This window comes from Sander lucioperca, chromosome 1 (genome assembly GCF_008315115.2).
Source record: "Sander lucioperca isolate FBNREF2018 chromosome 1, SLUC_FBN_1.2, whole genome shotgun sequence".
Taxonomy (NCBI): Eukaryota; Metazoa; Chordata; class Actinopteri; order Perciformes; family Percidae; genus Sander; species Sander lucioperca.
This window is the reverse complement of record NC_050173.1, coordinates 49,472,456-49,496,176: the sequence shown is the minus strand read 5'-3', so window position 1 is coordinate 49,496,176 and position 23,721 is coordinate 49,472,456. Positions and strand designations below refer to the sequence as shown.

General features: G+C 39.6%; 3 protein-coding genes across 5 annotated transcripts; 1 reads left to right on the top strand and 2 right to left on the bottom strand.

Annotated features, from left to right (window-relative positions):
- Window positions 1-1,989: 1,989 nt before the first annotated feature.
- psmd10 (proteasome 26S subunit, non-ATPase 10) lies at window positions 1,990-8,712 on the bottom strand. The gene is made up of 5 exons (XM_031280192.1): window positions 8,466-8,712; window positions 8,286-8,384; window positions 7,021-7,167; window positions 2,809-2,975; window positions 1,990-2,485 (listed from the first exon to the last, which is right to left on the bottom strand). Exons 1-5 carry the CDS (start codon window positions 8,577-8,579, stop codon window positions 2,332-2,334), a joined length of 681 nt encoding a protein of 226 aa, XP_031136052.1. The 5' UTR covers window positions 8,580-8,712; the 3' UTR covers window positions 1,990-2,331.
- A 244-nt stretch (window positions 8,713-8,956) lies between these two features.
- On the top strand, window positions 8,957-11,815 carry nxt2 (nuclear transport factor 2-like export factor 2). Its single transcript, XM_031280194.2, has 4 exons — window positions 8,957-9,158; window positions 9,326-9,412; window positions 11,094-11,238; window positions 11,382-11,815. The coding sequence occupies exons 1-4, from the start codon at window positions 9,144-9,146 to the stop codon at window positions 11,564-11,566; spliced, it is 432 nt and encodes a 143-aa protein (XP_031136054.1). The 5' UTR covers window positions 8,957-9,143; the 3' UTR covers window positions 11,567-11,815.
- Window positions 11,816-12,145: 330 nt separating this feature from the next.
- On the bottom strand, window positions 12,146-22,726 carry acsl4a (acyl-CoA synthetase long chain family member 4a). 3 transcript variants are annotated; one of them, XM_036005179.1, is made up of 16 exons: window positions 22,614-22,726; window positions 20,855-20,926; window positions 20,377-20,801; window positions 20,112-20,289; window positions 19,899-20,008; window positions 19,100-19,238; window positions 18,844-18,994; window positions 17,948-18,071; window positions 17,707-17,778; window positions 17,403-17,542; window positions 17,141-17,313; window positions 16,970-17,044; window positions 16,162-16,350; window positions 13,944-14,058; window positions 13,081-13,238; window positions 12,146-12,910 (listed from the first exon to the last, which is right to left on the bottom strand). In XM_036005179.1, the coding sequence occupies exons 3-16, from the start codon at window positions 20,731-20,733 to the stop codon at window positions 12,753-12,755; spliced, it is 2,139 nt and encodes a 712-aa protein (XP_035861072.1). In that variant the 5' UTR covers window positions 20,734-20,801; window positions 20,855-20,926; window positions 22,614-22,726; the 3' UTR covers window positions 12,146-12,752. The 3 variants fall into 3 exon arrangements, with proteins under 3 accessions (XP_035861072.1, XP_031136051.2, XP_035861075.1); XM_031280191.2 differs by having other exon boundaries at window positions 20,377-20,926; XM_036005182.1 differs by lacking the exon at window positions 22,614-22,726 and adding an exon at window positions 21,271-21,399 and having other exon boundaries at window positions 20,377-20,926.
- Window positions 22,727-23,721: the final 995 nt, after the last annotated feature.

Below are 23,721 nucleotides of genomic sequence, written 5' to 3'. Positions count from 1 at the left end.
GTATGAACCGTTTATAGACTGTCTATGGTATGAACCGTTTTTATACTGTCTATGGTATAATCCGTTTATAGACTGTCTATGGTATAAACCGTTTATATACTGTCTATGGTATAAACCGTTTATATACCTTCTATGGTATAAACCAAACGGTAGAAATTAGTTAAGTGGGAGTTTCCTAACAATACCCCAAGTTTCACGGTTCAACAGTTTACAAGAACAACTTTTTTTATTGTATTATTTGTCATTAACACAGCCTTTTGCAGGATAGGTATATATATATATATATATATATATATATATATATATATATATAATATATGTATGTGTTGTGTTACACAATGTTTGCACATTTGTTGTCAGTGGTGCAAAGAAACTAAATAGGTATATATATATATATATATATATATATATATATATATATATATATTCGTTTCCAGAGTATTTACACTTCTACTACTCCACTATATTTACTTACTGAAAAAAAAAATGGTACATTTTACTCCACTACTACTCCAAACACAAAAATGCGGCTTACCTGCTGTTACATGTTAATGCCTGAGGAATAATTCAAGCCAATTAAATACAATCCCGGCAGAGACCTTTTTATACTTTGCGTACATTTTACTGATAATGCCACAACTGTTGTTAGCATGTTTTATTATTAACACTCATACTCACACACTTTTTTATTTTAGGCTAAAGAGAGCAGGTTTAGGGTAAACTGAGGCATGCTTTAAAAGTGGATGGATCCATGGATGGATTAAGTACACAACAAAAGGTCAGTATCTGGATGACACGATGATGTGGATATTTACACATAAGAAGTAGATAACACGTCACTCAATCTTAGATTTAACATGGTGGACCTTTTTATGTTATTTCCCTGGCCTAGGGAAGTTCAATCAATATTTGTGAACATGAGCTACTCTCTCTCAAAGCCAAAAACAAAAGTCTCAAACTTGTGATGTCATCAAGTAAAGTCTGGCTCCATAGACAATGAATTCAATTTTTATTTATAGTATCAAATCATAACACGAGTTATCTCGAGACACTTTACAGATAGAGTAGGTCTAGACCACACTCTATAATTTACAAAGACCCAACAATTCCAGTAATTCCCCCAAGAGCAAGCATTAGCAGTGGCTAATGAGACAGTGGTGAGGAAAAACTCCCTTTTAGGAAGAAACCTGGGACAGACCCAGGCTCTTGGTGGGTGGTGTCTGACGGTGCCGGTTGGGGGTGTGATGAACAGTGGCAATAATAGTCACAAAGATAATGGAACAGTGACTACAAATGGTAGTTGTAGTAGTTCATGTCATAACAGGGCACTGAAGGGCATTACAGGATGTAGCGTGGCACAGCACAGCATGGGTGGGCGTAGCAAGACGCAGACACTTGGCAGGATGCAGCTGGACACTGCAGAGCATTGCAGAGCGTTGGACCACACTGACAGCTCCAACCCAGATCGTGGTGCCACCCTAATCCAAGGGAATATTCTGGGCGGGAAAAGAAACATAAGGATTCCGGGAAGTAAACTCCCCAGAGCTAGGTTGAGGCTGATTTTGTGGACCCCCAGAATGTTTGTTCTTGTTTTACTCTTTTGTCGTGTCATGTACCCATGTACTCAGAACATTCCTCTGGGTGCTCTGGGTGTCATCTAGAACATCTTTCCCAATTCATTGTCGATAGAGCAGTTTCAGACTAGACTATACTTGATAACATCACACATGAGTTTTAGCACTCCAGTTGGATTTTGGGGAAGTTGTTCATGTTTATTAATATTTTTTTACTGTTAGACCACACTGTAGGAATGAGATGTATGGACAAACAAAGTAGCTGTTTTCAGCGAAAAAGCTCTAAAAACTATTTTTAGTTTAGATATTTCCTTCAGGAGTTGGCCAGAAAACACCACTTCAAATGAATGATGAACTACAACATTTGCTGGATCCAATGCTTGAATGTACAACAGATAAATACATCCTAAATATAATTTACTAACAGGCTGAACACTGATTTTTATTTGGTCATTTTTGCAACAATTCAAACATAAAAAGGAATAGATCATAAGAAAATAGACTGCAGTGTTGAATAGACCGCACTTAGTGCACAAGAGTGTTTTGACCAGACATCTAACATCTGAGCAGTTTCACTGCCCCATCTGAAGAGCTGATAATAATGCAGTACAGTCCAACTTTTCTCCCGGACACACTCTCATCTTCCACCTGTTACACATCTGAATGTGTCACACCAGACTGGGATGAGAATTCTCATTATGTAACTTGCGATGGTGGGGATTGGAGTTGGAGCATCAACCGTAGATCAGTCAAGGAATCATCCCTCCACAATCCGACGAAGGATGTTGCCCAGACCGCCCTTGGCTACCTGGAGAGGGGTCTTCTCCTCCTTGTTCTCAATGTAGATGCTGGCCCCATGTTCCACCAGCACCTTGGCTGCTTCCACACGCTCCTCTTCGCACGCAAGGTGGCTGGTAAAAAGAAATGCATACAGTATTGTGAACACAAAAAGCTTTTCATTTTTTTAATTTTCTATGTTGTAAGCCCCACATATACATTATATCCAATATATTAGGGCAGAGGTTAAACTCTCTGAGACTGATACCTCAAATTTAAAGCAAATAAAACCAAAACCTAGCTGAATGACTGGATCCCACTAAAGGTAAGGGAGAAGAAATGTTTTAAATTTAGGTGAACTGACCCTTTAAAGGTTTTCTGTTTGTTCATTTCAGCCTAGAGTATTTCACTGCAACTGCCACAATGTTGTATTAGACAAATAGGTATTGACACATACAGTGGTGTGTTGCCCTGTGAGTCCTGGATGTTGGTTGAGGCACTGTGTTTGAGAAGCAGCTGGATGAGGCGGTGGTTGCCTTTGGCAGACGCTCTGTGAAGGGGAGTGGACTGATACTTGTCGGTGACATTGGGGTCTGCTCCGCTTTCCAACAACAGCAGGGCAATCTATAAAAAGGGAAAGCTGTGTTACTAACCAGTCATTGACAATTAACCTTTTAAATGCAGTGACTTCCCATTTATGTGAAATACACATTTTCACATCCTGTTCTGTTGGTGTCAGCAAGGCATCGCACAGTTCACACGTGACACTCCACGGAAAGTTACTCATGTCATTCAACAAATACATTTACAATGGAGAGTCTGGTGTTTGCAACTTTTTGTACAGCAAAGACAGACATTTTCTGTGTTCCATACTAAATACTAATTGTATACAGTATACCACATAATAGCTGTAACTGTATAATATACATTTTGCAGTTAGTATACAAGAAATACATATATCCTTTTTTTTTTTTTTAAGATTATTTTTTGGGCATTTTTAGGTTTTTATTCGACAGGACAGCTGAAGACATGAAAGGGAAGAGAGAGGGGGGGAATGACATGCAGCAAAGGGCCGCAGGTCGGAGTCGAACCCTGGCCCGCTGCGTCGAGGAGTAAACCTCTATATATGGGCGCCTGCTCTACCAACTGAGCTATCCGGGCACCCTCCTTTACCGCTTTGAACTAGTAGGAAAATGTTGCAATAACATGACAAACAAAAGTCAAACTGCCCTTTAAACTTCATAAAGAGAAAATGATTTAACACCTTGTAGCAGTGTGCCACCACTGGGACTGATTTCCATACATGTAAATAAAAACATTGTGTGGACTTTGCTTCAGGTGAACTCGAGAAGGGTTCACCCACAGACCTCCGTCCTGGGCACATCAGGTCTACGAGCCAAAACAAAGAGCATAGGATACTTGGGAGGGGGGTGCATCGCTTCATTTAGCAGTTTCACACACTGGACTCATAGGTACTGTTTAAATGATGTTTATCAGCTAATGGCAAAGGACAAATCCCACAGGTTAGCTAAATACTGTTGCTTGATGTGTGTGTGGTAGGTATGAAAGAAAAACAGTTAGGCAGCTAAACACATACAAGGCTAAACTGGTTAAGATCTGGAAAGGTAATATTAATGCCAGTCCAAGGTTAGAAAACCATATGTCACAGACTATAATATCCTCCCTTGACTTTCTTAATGTCTGCCTAAACAAATACTTCTTTGACAACTGATAATATATAAAACATTTGAACAAAAAAAAAAAAATCGTAACTTTCACGCTCTTATTAACTCCTTTTACCTCAGTATAAGAATGTTTTTATACGGTAACTTCAGTGTTGTAACAAGTTGGCCCATAATATACTTTTTTCTAAACTCTACTAATGCATGGTGAGGGACAAATGACTTAATTAAGAGAAAGGTAAGGTTGCTCACTTTATGTTTGGCTTTCACACTTACAGCATATCATGCTTGAATATTTCATATCATCATCATGGATCAGGATATGGTTTGGTTGGAATAAATGGTAGGGGAAATCCTTAAAAAGAGTATCAATGGGTGTTCCCCGAAAAAGTAGCCTCTGGTTCAGAACTGATAATGCTACTACTCTGCTACTGTAGAATAATGCAACTCATTCTGAGATAGTGCTGTTGATCACTAATATGAAATGCAATGCATTGTCCTGCTAAACAATTAAAAGTACCTATTGCAAAATATTGCAGAAGTTGATAGCACTGTTATGCTGCAGTATATGTATTATCCAAGTGATAATTCTACCTCATTAAAGGGGTGGTTCAGAATTTTGGACATAGGACCTCATTTCCAAGTTAGCCAGTGTGTTATTTATCAGTGGAGACCGTTTTCAACATTTTTCATCCAGTCCTTCCAGTTGCATAGTTAGCTGGTGCTAGGCTAGCTCTTGTCAACAGTATCTGCTAGCCTGCCACTAAAAACAGTCTGACCCAGTCCACAGTACACCTGAGGCAAATAAATTATAACGCCAGACTATCGATGTAAATGTCTGTGTTGATAGAATAATGTTAGAAATAAAACTACCCTTGCATCTCAATGATCGCATTATATTTTGAGGGACTAGTTTCTCAGCAGCAGCGGAATTTTACTTTGCTGTAAGTAGTACTGTGCCGAAAAGTAAACAGAGAAGCGCACTACAGTGGGGACACCTAGCTAGTAGTAGCCTAGTACAGTGGTACTGAAGCATTGGATTGGAAACTAAGGACTAGGCAACATGGTGATTCAGTGTGCATTTAGAAATTGTAAAAAAAAATAAAATAAAAAAAAACAGAGGGGCACCACAAAGTTTCTACAAATTTCCATTGGGAGATCCAGAGGAATCAACTGTGGCTTCCTGCTGCTGGCTTGGACATCAAGGCCGAGACTCTACTCAAGTGGCGAATGTGTAGTGATCATTTTAGACCAGACAACTTTGAAAAACCCCGCAATCTAAAGGACCACAAGTCACTGACAATGAATGCAGTTCCATCCATCTTTCCAGATGCACCAACAGCTACTGATGAACAGGTAATAACTTTTGGAAGGCTACTCTAGCTAATAAAGATAGCCCCTTTCATAACGTTAGCCTAGCTGCTACTGATAGATTGAGACTGACAACGTTAGTGGAGATAACGTTACAGTTCAATGCATTGTGGAGAGTGACACGTTAGCTAACGGTATAGCTACACTCTTGGTAGATACCTGGCTGGGCTAACCGCTAACTTTAGGTAATTGCTGACAGAAAAGTCATGTAAGCTTGGACAGTTTACATGCAAATTGCAGCGGCAGGTAAATAAACTTGCGTGATGTGATTGTCATGGAAACCGGCTTCCTCGGTAGCCTAGGTAATACCACTCCGCCGCTGCTGTAGCCTATGCTATGCTACCAACTACAGGGAACAAAGTATAACTATTGCAATGCGATGCAAGGGTAGTTTTATTTCTAACATTATTCTATCAACAGACATTTACATTGATAGTCTGGCGTTATAATTTATTTGCCTCAGGTGTACTGTGGAGTGGATTATTTGTTGATTTTAACCAAAACAAATTTTATTGTCAAATAGGCTAATTATAACTGCTTTCACATCCATATTGTGCTACATTCCTCCTCTGTTGAAGGATACTATGAAGGAGCCATTTCAGCTGCTGGGCGACCGCTTTCCAAACATGCGCGTTTGCCGTGAAACGATACAGGCAACGCAATTTTCTGTTCACGTTAACGGCATGTTAAAATCTGGTGCCAATAGGGCACCGGTGCCCGGTATCTACCGGACGAAATAGCTACACGGATTACGGTGCCACTGAAATGTCTGCGTTGCGCTCTGATGCTCCAAAACAGACGTTAGAGGCACCAGAAACATCGCTGCATGTCACGCTAGTAAACACTAATAACATGTTACACAGCAGCTAACGTTAGCCTACCGTTAGCTACAGTAGTAACTGCATTAAACACGGCTAAAATGCTGACAACTAAACAGTGTAGTGTGACTGTATTTCACTGTAGAGGATTAAAACAGCGGGACGTCCAACAGTCTGCTGCTAAAGCTACGAGCTAAAAGACTCAAACTAGCACTGGTCACTACTGTTGTCTGAACAACAACACAGACGGGACTAAATGTTGTGTTTACTGGTAAACTGGTAAATCTCGTGACGACTTATGACTGACTGCTATCTGTTGTGGAATTTTCCTCACGTTACTCTGTCCTCTCTGACTGTCTACATCTAAACTAAGCTGCGCGGTGCAGGGAACCACTCTGATTGGCTCATGGAGGCACGTGATCAGAGAGTGGTTTACGAAGCTTTGGAAAAAAAACTTTGATACGGAGCGTTCTATGAACGGAATGAAGCATTTTAAATATCGCTCGATCACGTGAATTTGATCGTGGGAAGCCAAAATCGTGATTGTGATTAAAATTCGATTAATTGTGCAGTCCTAATTGCAGCTCTAAAATATTTGACAAAACGCATGTAAAATAAATAGATCTAGATACTAGAAATATAACACTACTATTAATTAAAATATAATTTTGATTACATGTATAGAGCTACGTGAAAGACACGAAAGAAACATAATACAAATTTAAGAAAACAGGCATGTAAAAAAGTTATTTGGCAGCATGTAGATCAAACTATGTTACTGCAACCTGGGAACCTTACCTCATATCTGTCTTTGGAGGCGGCATAGTGCAGAGGGGTGCATCCATTTTGATTAACTGAATTTAGCTGAGCTGCTTTGGATATTAGAGATCTCACTATGTCTTCTCTGCCTGCAGACGCTGCAATGTGAAGAGGGGTCCACAAAGCCTGGGAAGTAACACATCACATGTCGTCATTTCACAAAACAAAGATAAGTGGATCATTTGGAGATTACTCAATATGGCCTAGTGTCTGTTCACATTCGGTTAGATCTAGGCATTTGAGATATATTCCTTCATTTGTCATTATTACACTGAAATAGCCCCCATTATATCAAATTAAATGTCAATGCAAATTACACGTTTTTTTTTATATATATATATATATATATATATATATACACACACACTGAACAAAATTATAAACGCAACACTTTTGTTTTTGCCCCCATTTTTCATGAGCTGAACTCATGAAACTGAACTTTTTCTATGTACACAAAAGGCCCATTTCTCTCAAATATTGTTCACAAATCTGTCTAAATCTGTTAGTGAGCACTTCTCCTTTGCCGAGATAATCCATCCTCCTCACAGGTGTGGCATATCAAGATGCTGATTAGACAGCAGGATTATTGCACAGGTGTGACTTAGGCTGGCCACAATAAAAGGCCACTCTAAAATGTGCAGTTTTACTGAATGGGGGGGGGGGTACGACAATCAGTATCTGGTGTTAGGGTTCATCCATGAAGAGAACACCTCTCTAAAGTGCCAGACGCCATTGAATGTGAGCATTTGTCAAGTCGGTTAGTCGTACACCCCCCCCAATACAGTAAAACTGCACATTTTAGAGTGGCCTTTTATTGTGGCCAGCCTAAGTCACACCTGTGCATAATCCTGCTGTCTAATCAGCATCTTGATATGCCACACCTGTGAGGAGGATGGATTATCTCGGCAAAGGAGAAGTGCTCACTAACAGATATAGACAGATTTGTTAACAATATTTGAAAAAACAAAAGTGTTGCTATAATTTTGTTCAATATATATATATATAAAAAATTATAGAAGCTTATCTTTTATTGTAAATACAAAGCTCCTGGATGCAATATACTTATTTATAAAGGGTTATTATACTCTGTGCTGTTAAGCCACAATTTGGGTTGTTGCTGTAATAACGCTATTAGCAGTGAAGTTGCATGATACTGTAGGGTGCACCTAGCTAACATTAACTGCCATCCCTACACCACCTTGGAGGACAAATATACTGAATAAAAACATGTATTAAAACGTTACATCGTCTGGCAGATTCACGTCAACTCCCAGGTCGAGCAGAAACTCCACTATGTCGGTGTGTCCAGCAGAACAAGCCCAGTGCAGGGCGCTTCTACAGTCCTGAAATGACAAACATGTCGCGGGGGAAACGTGGAAGACTTCACTTGGCATTTGTCATTATTTCAAAATATGTATTCTTACCTGGTCCGTTTTGCAGGCGAGTGTTTTATCTGACAGAATGCACTCTTTTAATTTCTCAAACTGTCCCGTGTAAGCAAAATTACAGACCTCCACATTTGATACAGAACCTTCCATTGTTAAATATACTTTAAATGTCAAACAAATAACAGATAAAGTAGCTAGCTAGCTAAAGGCTAAATGGGGACGCTCCGGAGTTGTTTCGGTTTGAAGCATAGACTGTATATAAAAGGTTTGAAGCAGTGGAGCAATGACCATAGACTGTATATAAGAAGGCAATGACTCAGGATTATGAACTCTACTTCCGCATGGGGTTATTTTTCTTTTTCAAATTAAAATGCTATCAGTGGTATCACCTTACAAAAATGAGACTGACTTGCCATGTGGTTCTATTATTCATTCAGTTATTATTTCATTTGAATTGCTTGACACATAGAAGATGTGGTAAGTGATTCAGAGGCCTTCATTGCATTTGAATGAACATGCAAACATTTTGTTTTGGTAGGTATAGTTGGTGCCTACAGGAAGTAATACATGCGGCAAAATGGCTGCATTGGCTGCTTAATGAACAGTGAAAGAAAAGGAAAAGACGCCTAAATTGATGCTTGGAAATATTTTCCACTCTCGTATCTGATAGCAGTCAGTCAGTTTAGTATTGTTCTGATCTTTATAGCTGTACTTATGGCAAACACGCTGGTGAGTTTGAAACTTTTGCTGTAACGTTAATCAACCAGCTAACGCGTAGTTTTGCTAGCTCACATTAGCTGGTTTCCTGTGTGCGCTTTTTACTTTTTTTTTTTTTACATTACCTTAACTTTGAATTATCTTGATCAGCATTTAATAAGTGATTGTCCCATCACCAGGATTTCAGGACCCATGCCGACCAGTCATGCAGATATTCCGAAGAATTTGTCAACATTTATTACGACTGCGTGGATAAAAAAAGGAGGGTGAGTGGTTGTTTTGTTCTCTGAATTGGAAAACTTGAGTTACGTTACGTTACTCTAGTGCAGGGGTCACCAACACGGTGCCCACGGGCCCCAGGTAGCCCCCAAGGACCACATGAGGAGCCCTCAGGCCTGTTCTAAAAATGAAAATTGAATATTGATATTATCTGTTTCCCACCTTGTTAAGTCATTGTTGATAATTATTGTGAGAAAGCACTAACGTGATCAGTGTCTTCACATAGATGAGTATCATTAATCATTAATAATCATATATAACTAAAGGCAAACTGAGCAAATTTGTTATTTCAGAAGAGTGTATCAAACTGGTAGCCCTTCGTATGACTCAGTACCCATGAAGCAGCTCTCAGTTTCTAAAAGGTTGGTGACCCCTGGTCTAGTGTTTGTATGAGCGCACTAGAGCTTGACAAATATTAAGAGAACGCTATAGTACCGTGATATTTTAAGTACACGGAGATATCTACGATATCGGTATTGGCGTTTGTATCAGATAAGAAATTGCAGTCCCAAATTGTCAAAAATATGTTTGAGGTAACGTTACAGTGTCGCCATTACATCACAGTTCGGTCACCAGAGAGCATTGACAACTTTACTTTTCAAATATAACATGTCCAAAACAACACACATCAAATTTAAGGGATCCTTATCCAAAGATAAAAAAATAAGTTGTTATATGTATCAAGATCTGTATTAGCTTCCAAAATCCAGTATTGGTCTGGCAGTAGAGCACACTGATTTCTAGGGCTGGGTTAAAATAATCGATTCTCCAATTAAAGTCGATCTTTGATTGAGTGATCTGATATCAAATCCAGAAATATTTTAATATATGCCTTTTCACAATGAATGTAGAACTAAAAAGTAGAGCTGCAGATATGAGGAAAATATGCAATGTGTGATAACGTTGTCGAATATCGCGATAACCATATTACTTGCGATAAATAAACATATATTAAAAGTTGAATTTAAATTAAATTTTATGGAACAAATTAAACATTGAATATAAAAAAGAATCACTTTCTTTACTAATATTTTCTTTCAACTAACACAAAAAATGTGTCTTTCATGACATGTTGCAGCCTTTCGCGATATGTATGTTGCGCCAGTTGGTATTGCGATGATGATAAAAAAAACTATATATTGTGCAGCCCTACTAAAAAGTACTTTAAACAAAATTGTGTTAAATTCTTAATGTAAACAATAACCTGGTGCATTATTAAAACATATTGAGGGTTGTTTCTTGCTCATACAATTTACAGCATAAGTTCCCTCAGTCTCAGAATCATATAATATATAATAATAATTAGTTGTGACAATCAAGTGATGCATTCCAACATTTAAAAAACACAAGACAAGGACATTCAGTAGGATAAAAATGTGATAAATAAAGTATTTAAAGTGCAGCAAGTGTTTAGTGGATTGCAGAATGGCAGTAGTAAAAATTACTTGATTTTTTTGTTTATTTAGTCTCTTTTTTTTTTTATATCCAAGCAAAATTGGTATTATAAGTGATATTTCCTTAACCTAATTGTTATGGAATCGAATCAGGACCTTGTGATCGGAATCGATTTGGTTAATCATTGGTGATACCCAGCCCTACTATTTTCTGATTTTGGTTGATGTTAATGTTGTTCTTAACGGTCATTATTAACTGTCTCCTATTTCTCAGAACTTGACCCGGCTCTACCTGGACAAAGCGACTTTGGTGTGGAATGGGAATGTGGTGTCAGGACAGCATGCTCTGGGCGAGTTTTTTGAGTCGTTGCCTTCGAGCGAGTTCCAAGTTCAAACACTGGATTGTCAGCCAGTTCACGGTTAGTGGGGCAAACTCAAAACCTATTCAAGTGCTATAGGTAGTTCTCAAATGTTAAAAGTGGGAAAATATCTAGGCTATTCATTTACACATGCAATGTTCTTTGAGTGAAGATGCTCTAATCCAGCCTTTCTTCATTCACAGAGCAAGCAACCCAAGGCCAGACTACACTGCTCGTGGTGACTGGTGGGACAGTCAAGTTTGAGGGGAACAAACAGCGTTTCTTCAACCAGAACTTTCTTCTGACAGCTCAGGCTACACCCAACAACGACCAGCCTGTTTGGAAGATTGCTAGTGACTGTTTTCGATTTCAAGACTGGAATAGCTGAGGCTCTCCCCAGCTCCACATTCCCCTCTAAAATGTATGAACACAAAAGTGATAATCTAGATGGAGTTTGTTTTTCTTTTTTGTAATAAAATAAAAACGCCATACACCAATAGTACAAAAAAAGTTTACTCTTTAAATGTTGAACAAGGCATGTGATCATAATGATGCATGATAATAAATACAAATAGGATCACCAAACAACCGACTGTAACGCGACTGTCGTTTTAATGATGCAAATCCATTAACATGACAACACTTGAAAAAATATATAAAAAAAACCTCTTCTTCCTTTAAAATGAACGACTCCACTTCAAATAACCTTAAAATACCAACCTGTACGTTAACCCGTTAACTGAGGTATATTACGCACAGCGTTACTGCCATTTCAGTCTAGCTAATGCTGGTAAGCATTACGCTAATAAGCATTTTAGGCATGCTTGCTCTTAAATAAGGTGCCAACAAGAATTTTGACAAAATTGCTTTTTATACAAGCAACCGACTATTTGACAATTTCATATATTAAAACATTTGCTTATCATCCTGAGTCATTTATATTCACACATTTTGGTCTTACTTTCTGAATAAATTGACACAATAACAAAATCATAAATAAAACGAAAAGAAGTAGGTGGTTTAGCAGACATGATCTATACGATCCATGTCGGTGTATCTGGGTGTGGATATTTTTCCTCAAGTAAATATAACATGGCAGTTAAGCCATTTTTATTTATACACCACCTACTTCTGCTTGACTACACAAGTACTGCAGACTGAAAGACACGGTGACATCAGTACTCTGATGATTACAGTTACAATTTTCAAATGGAAGTAAAGCAGAGCATTGGCAACATATGGAGGACAGTGGTACTTTTTGATCAGCTACAAACTGAGTGCCAGCAGATTAAAGTGGATCGCATTTGAGTGTTGTAATGTTCTCGGACCCTTTTTATGAAATAAGAGTGGCCACTTGTGCGTTTCATTAACAATCAAAAACTACAAACAATAATAGAAAGCTGCACACGTGGATCAACAACTAAAACTATCAACAGCTTCAGCTTTTCTGTTCAAGACATTTTCATTTGGACGCCTGTGGTACACAAACGGCATTAAAAATCCGATTGGGTACCAGGAGATTTTTTACAGTGGTTATGGATACAATTGAGACTCTTGGATGACGGTGAGCAAAGTTATTTGCCCCCATACATTCTCTCTATGTGATGGAGATAGTGGTTCTTCAGCTCTTTCCTCTTCAGCTTGAACGCATCTGTGACCAGACCTGTCTCGGGGGTCCACGGCTCTGGACTCAGATGTACCTTCACTGGAATCTCAAATTGCTGGAGTTTATCTAGATGGATGAAAAGTGAAGAGGAAGAACAGTGATTCTTACCCACACCAACACATAGCATACAGAATATGTATAGATGGAGATAAGAACAGAAGAAAGAAGTATGCATAAAAGTAAAGAATTTGTAAAGCCACATATCACAATATCATAAAAACCCAGTCATTTCTTACTGTTAGCAGCAACCTTCTTGATCTCATTCAGAACCTCTCTTTCCATGTCGGGGTGAGTGCAGATCTCCTCCCATTCCCCCACTATGCCGCTCCGATTGGCCAGTTGTGTCATCCTTTTCTGGTTGGGAACCACGAAGCTGATCACGTAGTTCTGTTCACTGAAAGGATGAACAATAGAAAGAAGGTCGACAAAAAGCTTCAGAGAAAAACGTATGTATGTGTGCTCGCTGCTGAACATTTGCAGTTGAAACATTTAAAATAGTTCAAACAATCGGTTGAAGTCATAGTTGAAGTGGCATTCAAAAGAAAAAAAACTGTTGGTTGATGTGGAGAAGAATAAGGGAAAAATGAAATGAGTGGGACTGTGACCTAAAGGTCAACATATGAACTGGGAAACATGAGAAACTACTATTGCTTTGATATCTTGATTACTTGTTAGTATTAGAAGGACTGGGGTGATTATACAATATTAAATATATATTTAATATAAAGTTGGGGGATGATGAAGTTGTGATGCAATAACCATTTTATTTAGAGATTTTGAAAGGCATTGTAGAAGTGAGAAATGTGATTGACCTCATTCTCAACCTGACACATGGATCAAGTTTATCTGGGAGAAAGGATTTCACATGATTCCTAACCTGTAGGTATCTAGTCATTGATTTTATTTGCATCCAACTAAACCGCCCATACCGCCCTGGCATCTGGATGTTAGCGTGAAAAATCAACAGTGACTTTTTAGTTATAATTTGATGTTTTCAGTAACTTTAAATGCTTTGCCACAGTACAACACATGTATTCCTACAAATGGATATGGAATAAACTCAAATCACATTTCCTTTAAATGAAGGCAAATTACTCACCTGTTTGCGTAAGCGCAGATGTTGTCTATGATAGAGCAGTTTTTCAGTGCTGACTCAACTTTACCAAGAGATACATACTCTCCAGCCTGCAGTTTGACCAAGTCTTTCTTGCGGTCTATATGAGAATAGAAAAAAAATCTGCTTACAATAGTGCTCGGTAATCAAGCACAAACAGCTTGCCTGTCAGAAGTTACAACCACATTGACTGCAGATCAGTGTTTAAACATTTTTTATAGTGTGCTTTTTGCAAATAGTATCAGATGACAGCTATGGGCCTTAGTAAAGTGGAAAAAGTAAGACAGCATATACACAGACAGGCTTTAAATAAGTTAACATTTGCATAGATAAAGGATGATGCTATTGACGACATTCCCTCAGGGAAAGCTGCTGGCCCTGACAGCTTTCCACCAGAACTATACAAAGTAGACTAGAGTATTAAATAAATCATACAAGCATTCCTTTCTGAATCAACACAAATAGCTGCCATTACTTTAATACCAATGCAAGGTAAACACTCAGACTCATTTAGACCAATTAGTTTGCAATGGCCAAGTTTTTTTGCTAAAAGATCAGACCCTGTTCTATCTACCATTATCAGGCCCGATTAAACCGGATTTGTGCAAGGTTGTCTTTCCTACACTAATGTAATTGACTATTGTAATGCAATTACAAATTCCAGGAAATGCAGTTTAAGATTATAAATAAATGAAAAACTACTCTGTATCTGTATATGACAAAGACTTTGTTCTGTTCTGTTCTTTTGTATGTGTAAGGTGCAAGCAGGTGCCTCAGTGAATTTAGTGTGGCTCTGTCCAGAAATTCAAAAATTTGGGGTCGAAATTGGAAACCAAAGCTGTGTTGAAAACCATTTCCTCGTTCACTCTCTCCCTAGGCCCTATATAGTGTTTATTAAATAGTGAACTATATAGGGAACGACCAAACCAGATTTCGGACACTCAATGAAAACACATCGTTGCGTGACTTGCGTCAGGAGATGCGCCCGCTGTTTGTCTGACGAAGGCGGGCGTGCCCAGCATCAGTAAATAAACCGAAACTAAAATACTTCTAATACGTCCCTGAAACAAACTGAGCGCCCGCTCCATTTTTCCTTTTCAGTTTTCTTGGTGACTTCTGCTTCTTCTTCTCCTCCGGGAAAACACAGCCGTGTTGCATTGTGGTATAGTAAAATGTAGGGTACATCATATGTACACTCAAATTAGCAGTGCATTGTGGGCATATAGTGAATGAAATTAACTGCGGAGAATTCGAACACCACTACAAAATGGCGACCGCACTATATAGTGCACTATTTCCGTGATAGGGAACGGTTTCCAACACAGCACGGTATCATCCATAATACGCTGTCCTATTGAGCTTAATCCCCTACAGTGTATTTTAGGCCTACACACTGCCTCACCTGAACTAAAAAGATAGACAAACCATCCATTTCAAATTGGCCCATTGGATAGGCTCACTCACGTTCTCCAAGGAGACATGAATGGCTTTTTCTCTGTCTGAAGCCCTGCACTGGGTTCCAACGTAGACTACTTTAAACGGATGTTCTAATTTAGGTCAGAGTTTAAGCACTACTAACATTTTGAGGGTTGCACCAGCTGAAATAGTTCCAACGTAGGCATAAGTTACAACCTAAATCTTACACCTCGCCATTAGGTGTAAAGTCCTCTGTAAGATCGGTTGGCAGGGTGCATCGCTTTGAAAGGTGGGATAACTTGGAGAATGAGGACCAGCTGTTATATTACACCTATAAAAATGTTTTTTTCTATGATTACACCCTTTGAATTTCTATGATGATATCTAGTTTCAACCCATTTAACGTACCGTTTAGTGTGAACTTACACACAGCTGGTGCAACAGGCTGCTGTTATCGTTTTTTTTTGGAGAGGACTGTGCTGAAATCCTATTCAAAAGGTTTTACAACTTTGGGAGGAGATGATCCCCAAAGGGTAAAGTCCACATGGCTATTAACATTTCATTGTTATTGTAATTATATCATGGAGGATGATAATCTAGGTTAGTATTGTTTTCTTTTTTCATCTTTTTTTTCTTTTCCCCTCTTTCTTTCGTCTGTTGGTATGATTAGCCGTTGTCTGAGTCTAGTATCTATGTCATGTACCATTCTTTTTAAGGCTAAGATTGGATGTGTAACCTGTATGAATTGAAAAATAAAATGATGGAAAGAGAGAACAAATATACACACCCACTATTTGTAGACAGCCATCTGGGTAAATCTCTCCTACATCTCCGGTGCAGAACCATCTCTGACCCTTTTCATCCACAAAAAAGTCCTGATCGTTGCTTTCATTCCTGTAGTAACCCATGGTTACATTGGGACCGCCAATCAGGATCTCGCCTCTTGGGTTTGGCTTGTCTTTGCTGGTGTAGCCACCTGAGACAAAGTGGTAAACAAAGTAGTAAAATGAAATAATTACTCTGTCAGGGTTTTCGCTGCCATTATAAGGTTAAGGTGCAGCACCCGAGCCGTTTTGGGCAGCACCTAAGCCAAATGAATGTAACTAAGACTTTTCTCAGATCTAATGATTGTAGATGGACTTAAGGTTTTTGAGTGTTATTTATAGATTATCTGCTTTAGCTTTTCCAACGTTTTAGACACCGATATGGTTATAATAACAGTGCAAAATGATGTGAAAAAGAGACACAAAACTACCACAAAGGGACACAAACCGACTACAAAGAGACACAAAATGACCACAGAGACCCAAAACAACCCCAAAGACAACAAAAATGACCAAAAGGCGACACAAAACGACTACAAATAGACACAAAAACCCACAAAGAGACACAAATGTGTGGGGAAATTGCTTTTTTTTTTTTTTTTTTTTAAATTGAAAAAACTTAACATTTTCTTGAGGAATGAGGCCTAAACCCCCCGCCAAATACACACACATAAGTCTTCCACAAAGCTAGGGAAAACTCTGCCTGTAATTAAAAATACTTTTCATTCGGCACTGTATGTACAGCATGTACCAACAGGTTTTCAACCATACCTTCAGCCCAGTCCCGGAGTCTGAGCTCACAGCAAAAAAGAGGAGCTCCAACACGACCAGTGCTGTTGTCCATAACTGTAATGTATAATAAGACACAATACCTTAATAACATAATTATTCCTTCTTATATTTACACTCTCTTCCTCTTAAACACTTTACATCTCATCTCACCCTCTGTGATGGTGCCTGCTCCACAGGTTTCAGTGAGGCCATAGCCCTGACCCACTGGACAACAGAAACACACATTCATGAATCTCTGAGTGGCCGAGGACAGGGGGGCTCCTCCAGACAACATCATCCTCACCCGTCCTCCCAGAAGTTTCTTCACTTTCTGGAATAACAGGCTGAAAAGACATTTCTGTGTTTTATCTGAAGTTGAACACCATAAACACATTTCTAAAAGGGCACTGAAGGAGACATGGTGGTTTCTTACGCATTGCAGAGCGGTGCGTCATAGCCCCTCTTGATCTGCTCCAGTTTATATTTGTAGCCCAGTGTAAACAGCGTCTTCTGAATGAAACTCATTTCCTGCACTTTGCTCATCACATTCTTGTTGATGCGATCCAGAATTTCCTTTTAAGTTGAAAAAAATATTTAATTTATACATTTGGTGTTAAGTAGGTTAAAAAAAGATTGTGTGTAAAATTGAGCAAACAGAGAGTGGAGGAAAACCAGAGAGAGGGAGAACAGGGTAGGGAGAGGTGGACAGATGGAAGAATATAAAGCAGGTTACTTACTGGCACAGCTGCCATCAGGGTGGGCTGGAGCACAGAGCAGTCTCCTTTACTTCCTTTCTTTATCTTAGTGGACTAAAGGGAACAAAAACACTGATTACGTTAGACAGCAACAATGATTAAGCCACTGGCAACAATGTAGACACGTATATTGGTAACCACACCCTGGTATGCTATTAAGAAATATAGCATGACAGATATGTTGTAATAGGTGGTCCAACCTGGTGTTGGTGCTGGGTATTACCTGGTCTGAAAGTGTCTGGGGGGAAGAGTAGCCGATCCGACAGCCATATGTGACACAGGAGATTTCAGCAGTCATTTCAAGAACATGAGCCAGGGGCAGATAGCCGATGTAAGTATCATTAGGCCTGCCACAACACAGGAAGAGAAGAAGTACAGGTTAGGGCCAGGGTGCAGCTCCTACATGTTTTCTGTTTTCCAATGATCGCACTAAACACCTTGGAGTGCTGTTCCTTGGTTCACAGCTTGTGAATTTAGATGGCACAGTCTCAAAAATGCACCATCCATCTCCCTATACACCTCTAGATAGCTGGTGGAAGCCCGTCCCAGCACGCATTTATATGGAACATTCAGTTCTACATACAGTTATCTACTTGGCACTTTCAATGTTTTAGTTGAAATAGACAAAAGAACACTGGAGAGATGTGCTATTCAGTAAGAGCTGTGAACATGCAGTCATTTCAACCCTGGTTTGACAATGGTAAAAAAAAAAAAAAGACCTGCTGTGCAAATTGCAATAATATACTAGTTGTAAGGTCTGTGCAATTAATACCAATTTTAAGTATGATTATGATTTCAGCTCCTAATGATCACAAAAGCAGAATAATCAAGAAAAACGATTATTTTGCACATTACGTTTTGCAAGTAAACGCTTATTTTGTCTTGTGTTCTGACTGGAAACATTTTTTTTCAAATGGAAACAGTATTAAGGGACATTTCTAAGTTCTAGGTGATTTTATTAACGTTGATTTGTTTAACTTCTTACCTGTTTTTTAAGTTCAACATTTGCAACATCTTTCCAAAAGTCAACGAGTAACGAGTTAAATAACTGATTACTATTTTTTCCAAAATCGAGCAGCCCTACTAAATGTATGTATACTGACCAACACTGAAACTCACCCGAGTCCAGGGATGCGTTGACACTGGCCTGTCATTCCTGCGGTTATGTTACTGTGGACAATCATGACTCCTTTGGGTCTGCCTGTGGAGCCGCTGGTGTACATCACCACGGCCAGATCAGAGGGCTGGGGCTTCACAATGGCCCTCTCCACTGCAACACAAACAAACAGTTATTGTCTTATACAGTATGTGTGAGGCTCTTCACCCCAGAATTTGACAAAGAAGCACAACCAAGGTGAGTCAGACAAATACACACTATTCTCAGGCAGCACGCCCAGTTCTCGTACGGCCTGCATGCTGTGGGTGGAGAGTCCAGCTGGGTAGCCTTCTGTGTTAATTTTCCTCTGGTCGACGTAGATCACGTGCTTTAGTTTTGGGATCTGTGAAAGCACATTCTGGACAGAGAGGACAAAGCTGCAATTACAACAGGATGACCAATCACATGATTTCCTTTTAAAAATAAGACTGATTTCTAGCTCCACATTCGCTGACATGATCTTTACAATGGCCGGCAACCTGACCTACTAAATCAATCTACTGGAAGAAGTTAAAATAAGTTAAGAATCTAAAAAGGCTGTTAAAGATGTACCATATTTATGGAAACTAATTTACTAAACTGTACATTCTTTAATTTCCTTATCTTGAGTAAGGATTCTGCTTCTAATGACATCTATACACAGAGTCCATGAAACCGCTATTGCTCCCAGCTTTATTTCCTAACCTTTCTCACACTTATCAGTGCTGACACAGTCCACATTTTGTTGCACTTAATGCTTCATAATGCAATTATGCAGTAAGACTGAGCACAAGTCATAGACTATAATGTTTCCAACTTCAATTACATCTCAACACATACTGTGTTCATTCATTTATGTGGCTGCATACCTGCATGCCAACTTTGATGAAATGATGTGTTTAATGTGTGTCACCTGATGCTAATTTGGAGCTACATATATATATATAGACAAGCTGTTTGATGACCATAGCTTGATCATTGCTTCTTTTTGCAATCAGAGGGAGTTGTTCTGATTGTGCGCTGTAAGGGATTAACTCACTTTCAGTTTAGTCTCAAGCAGTTCCCCACTGGTAACTAGATGTGTAACTCCAGTCTCGTTCAGTCCATAAGCAATAGCATCTTCTCCAAGCGTGGCATAGAATGTCACCACTGTTACGAATACAAAACATACAGAACACAGCAGTTATAACATTATTCACACTTTGTGACATGCCGTCATACACTGTACTATACAAAACTGTAGTATGCTTACAGGGGAAGTTGCGCCTGAAGCATGCCTGGGCAGTGATCATCCACTCAGCTCTGGTTTCACAAAATATTGCAATAGTGCTTTTGGGCTGCTGCCCCAGAGCTGCCAGTCCACTGCCAAACTCACTGACTGCAGTGTCCACTTCATTGTAGGAGAGCCATCTGTACTCCCCCAGGATCAGCTAGCAGGGGAAAGAGTCAGCATCAGACATCTTTGTCCTCACAAGCATCCCTCCCCCCCAAAAAATTATAGTAATGGGAATCCTTACCTTTTTGAATACTTTACCGCTGGGTTGAATCTCATTCTCTCTACTCAATATATCTCTGGTGCCGAGACAATCTGCTTGCCCAAAGCGCTGCACAGCATGCTTGAACAGCTTATCCAGTGTGTCCTTCCCCGGGATGTCCTCCGTGGCCAAGGAATCGAAGTGGTCGACAGAGCGGTATGGTCCCTCTGCGTGGCCTGAAGTGGAACGGGCCTTTATGCGTTTGGACAGAGCTTTTCTTTCCCCGGCACCAGTGATGTAGTACCAGGGAACGAAGGACAGGGTGGAGTACAGCCATACCAAAAGGTGGATTGGAAATAAGAGGATAGATTGGAGGGAATAGTCTGACTGGAGACCCATACTGTTCTCTTGAAGAATGTGTGTGAAAGGGAACTATGCAGACTACTTTTTAATGGTGTGTAAATCCAAAAGATGTTTGAGGTGTGTCAGACGGTAAGCTTCAGAAAGAGAAAATCCCCCAGAGTCGACAACGTTTAGAATCCCACAACTGTAGAACGAAAATATTTGGTCCACTGTCCCTGAAATGTTATACCTAAAGTTGGAATAAAAGAGAAAGATTGTTTACCAAGCATGTGTGAAATAATGAATCAAAGCATTTTACAAGTCAAAAGTCAGAGCAAAAAAAAAAAAAAAGTCTGGATTATATCAGTTATGTGCCAACAGCTGTCTGGAAGAGGACGTTGTACTTTATTTAATTTAGGATAAATAAAAAGTCAGTAATGCACTGATGCAACCATCCTTCCCTATCCTGAAGGCCTCACTTTTACACAATGTGATTCACATTTCAGTGAATCATAGCTCTACGTCACACATATGTCTATCCGAAGAGGAAAATCTGTCTGTACTCCAGAAGGTAAATAAAGACTGGGGCGCTACGTTTGAATGCCAGAACTTTTGCCAGCGAGGTCGAGATCCTCCGAGTGGCAATGGCCCCTCGGTGGAAAGCGTCAGACAGGTGTCAGGCAGGCAGATGTCAGGACATTGGCAAGCGACAGCGGATTGGGCCCTGGCTGAGAGAGAGATCAGCTGTTTCTCAGGGAAGGGGCGCGCGAGAGAGAGAGAGAGAGAGAGAGAGAGAGAGAGAGAGAGAGAGAGAGAGAGAGAGAGAGAGAGAGAGAGCAGAGGCAGAGATTAAGGTGCGCCACAATCAGCTGTTTCTCCGAGAAGGAATAATTAATGAGACAACACAAGATGCGATTGGACCGTGAGATTGGCAGTGGAATCAGGCTCCTTACTGTAGATCTCATTGTGGTCACCACTATATTTTGTTTCCTTTGTTTTGTAGCTAGTTGTGGCGTTTGGTGTAGCTTCAACGTCTGCTTTACGTTAACCTGGCAGTCCTTTCATAAACTTGTCCTTGCTTTACAAACTTAAAGTAAACCAGAAAAAAATATTGTGTAATAACAGCATAGGCTACTCCCTTCCATAGCCGATCATTAAGCAGCTGTGAATCATTGACTAGCTAGTCTGTCTAGTTTTTGTCTGGTCTAGAGGAACTGAATTAACTACAACACACTTCAAATCATTTCATTAGCAAACCACCGGTATGCCTGGAGAAACACACGCGTCTCTTGATAATGACAGATAATGAGTGATAAACCCAACCTGGTGTAACGTTATCAGAATTATAACGCGTGTTACACTGTCATACACATATGAATGAGTTATCTCCATGGCAATATTGGCCTAACGTTAGCCATTTTGGACGGATATTATGCTCATTGCTCACCCATATAAATTACAATTATATGCCAGGAAATGTCCACCTCAGTGTGGGCTGGGTTGCTTAACGTTATAACGTAACGTACAAAAGTTAATGTCCAAAAACGTCTTAAAACAAAACAAGCTAACGTTACATTTAAATTAAAGCCACAAAATAATAATTTATCAGAATTGGCTATCTTAAAAATATGATGACCTGTGAGGCTAATTCAACCAAACATACGTTATTTAACGGTTATCTGACAATGGGTGAGGAGCGCGGTGCCAGGCGAGAGGATGACAAAAGCCGCTACACGTTGCTCGTATCATTGAGCAACCTTCGCCAAGTTGATAAATGTTAGCTACCGAAGATGTAGCTAACCCCAATTCAATGTTTCCCACACAAACCCGAACCCGAACACATGTCTACAAACAGATAAAAACAGTACTGACATCATAGTGCTAGAGAGAGAGAGAGTGAGAGAGCGAGAGAGAGAAAGTGCTTGAGCCATTCTTACCTTCAGCGCGGAAAACCCGGTCAGTCGTGTCTCCACCATGGATGTAGATATATACCCAGAAATGACCGAGAGTTACCTTTTCTGAGGAGCTACAAACCCGGAACTACTACGTCATCTGATTCCATATTTCTGGACCAATGAGCACCCGAAGTTCCCCCCATGAGTTTCCCCCCCCCCCTTTTCTTCTTACGTCCGCGGCTAGAGGAAAAACATCATACAGGAAGTGCCGCCTCTGTGGTTAGAGTCAGGTTATTCAAGTTCACGTTATTTATTGTCAAATATACTATAATTGCAGAAGCAGTAAAAAGAAAGTCCCAAGTAAAAAAAACTACATGAGAATCTAAGACGTAAAATTGTGCAAGTTAAAATATAGGGATGTAACCCAATATGTAAAATAAGGTAGCCTAATATAAATGTGTGGAAGGCAGAAATCCCAAATACATAAACTGAATGGAAACATAAATGTAGAATATATTATATGCAAATCGCTCTGTCACGTTTTAATCCCTTCCTGAACTTTTGAGGAATGCATCTGTAATTCAGTTCAAACCATTTCATTTGTCCCCGTGGGGCCATTTGTAGTACGTAGATTAGAACAGTACGCACGTTGAAACAAACGACTTTAGCAAAATAAGCTTCAGGCTACACATTACAATAAAATTGAAAATGAAATGAATGACAGCAAAAAAAGAAATAGACTTTACCCATTATGAAAACAATGATATAGGAATATTAGTGCAGAAATGCGATTCAGAAAATGATATGAATTATAATAGTGCAAAAAAGCTGTAAACTTTATGATAATAAATGTAAGAAAAGATCAGCGCAAAAAGCCATGTCCAAGCCATGTGAAAGGGAGAGAGGGGTCCTGCAGCCTGGGCCTCCTGAGGGGAGCCACTCAAACAGGGAACAGGACCTGTGAGGAGTCCTGTAGGATCCTGCCCACTGACATTAGCATCTACTGGTCGCATACAGTGGAGAGGGCTCTGGCAGGGAGTATAATTATTTCCGGTATTTGTGGTTTCTGTTCTGAAGGCTGATGGAACCAGCAGGTGAAAGAGAATGTCATGATGTACAATTGTGTGAGCTTCCCCAGGAGATACTCCCT

What these genes read in the sequence shown, in the direction of transcription:
- psmd10 (XM_031280192.1), bottom strand. Translation starts at nt 8,579, where the DNA reads ATGGAAGGTTCTGTATCAAATGTGGAGGTCTGTAATTTTGCTTACACG. An exon ending in TCGCCTGCAAAACGGACCAG is followed by an intron (nt 8,385 to 8,465) that starts GTAAGAATACAT and finishes TTGTCATTTCAG; the next exon opens with GACTGTAGAAGCGCCCTGCA. An exon ending in CCTCCAAAGACAGATATGAG is followed by an intron (nt 2,976 to 7,020) that starts GTAAGGTTCCCA and finishes CCCTTTTTATAG; the next exon opens with ATTGCCCTGCTGTTGTTGGA.
- acsl4a (XM_031280191.2), bottom strand. Translation starts at nt 20,733, where the DNA reads ATGGGTCTCCAGTCAGACTATTCCCTCCAATCTATCCTCTTATTTCCA. An exon ending in GCGGTAAAGTATTCAAAAAG is followed by an intron (nt 20,290 to 20,376) that starts GTAAGGATTCCC and finishes TTCCCCTGCTAG; the next exon opens with CTGATCCTGGGGGAGTACAG. An exon ending in CAAGAAGGTTGCTGCTAACA is followed by an intron (nt 12,911 to 13,080) that starts GTAAGAAATGAC and finishes TCATCCATCTAG; the next exon opens with ATAAACTCCAGCAATTTGAG.
- nxt2 (XM_031280194.2), top strand. An exon ending in GCGTGGATAAAAAAAGGAGG is followed by an intron (nt 9,413 to 11,093) that starts GTGAGTGGTTGT and finishes CCTATTTCTCAG; the next exon opens with AACTTGACCCGGCTCTACCT. An exon ending in GGATTGTCAGCCAGTTCACG is followed by an intron (nt 11,239 to 11,381) that starts GTTAGTGGGGCA and finishes CTTCATTCACAG; the next exon opens with AGCAAGCAACCCAAGGCCAG.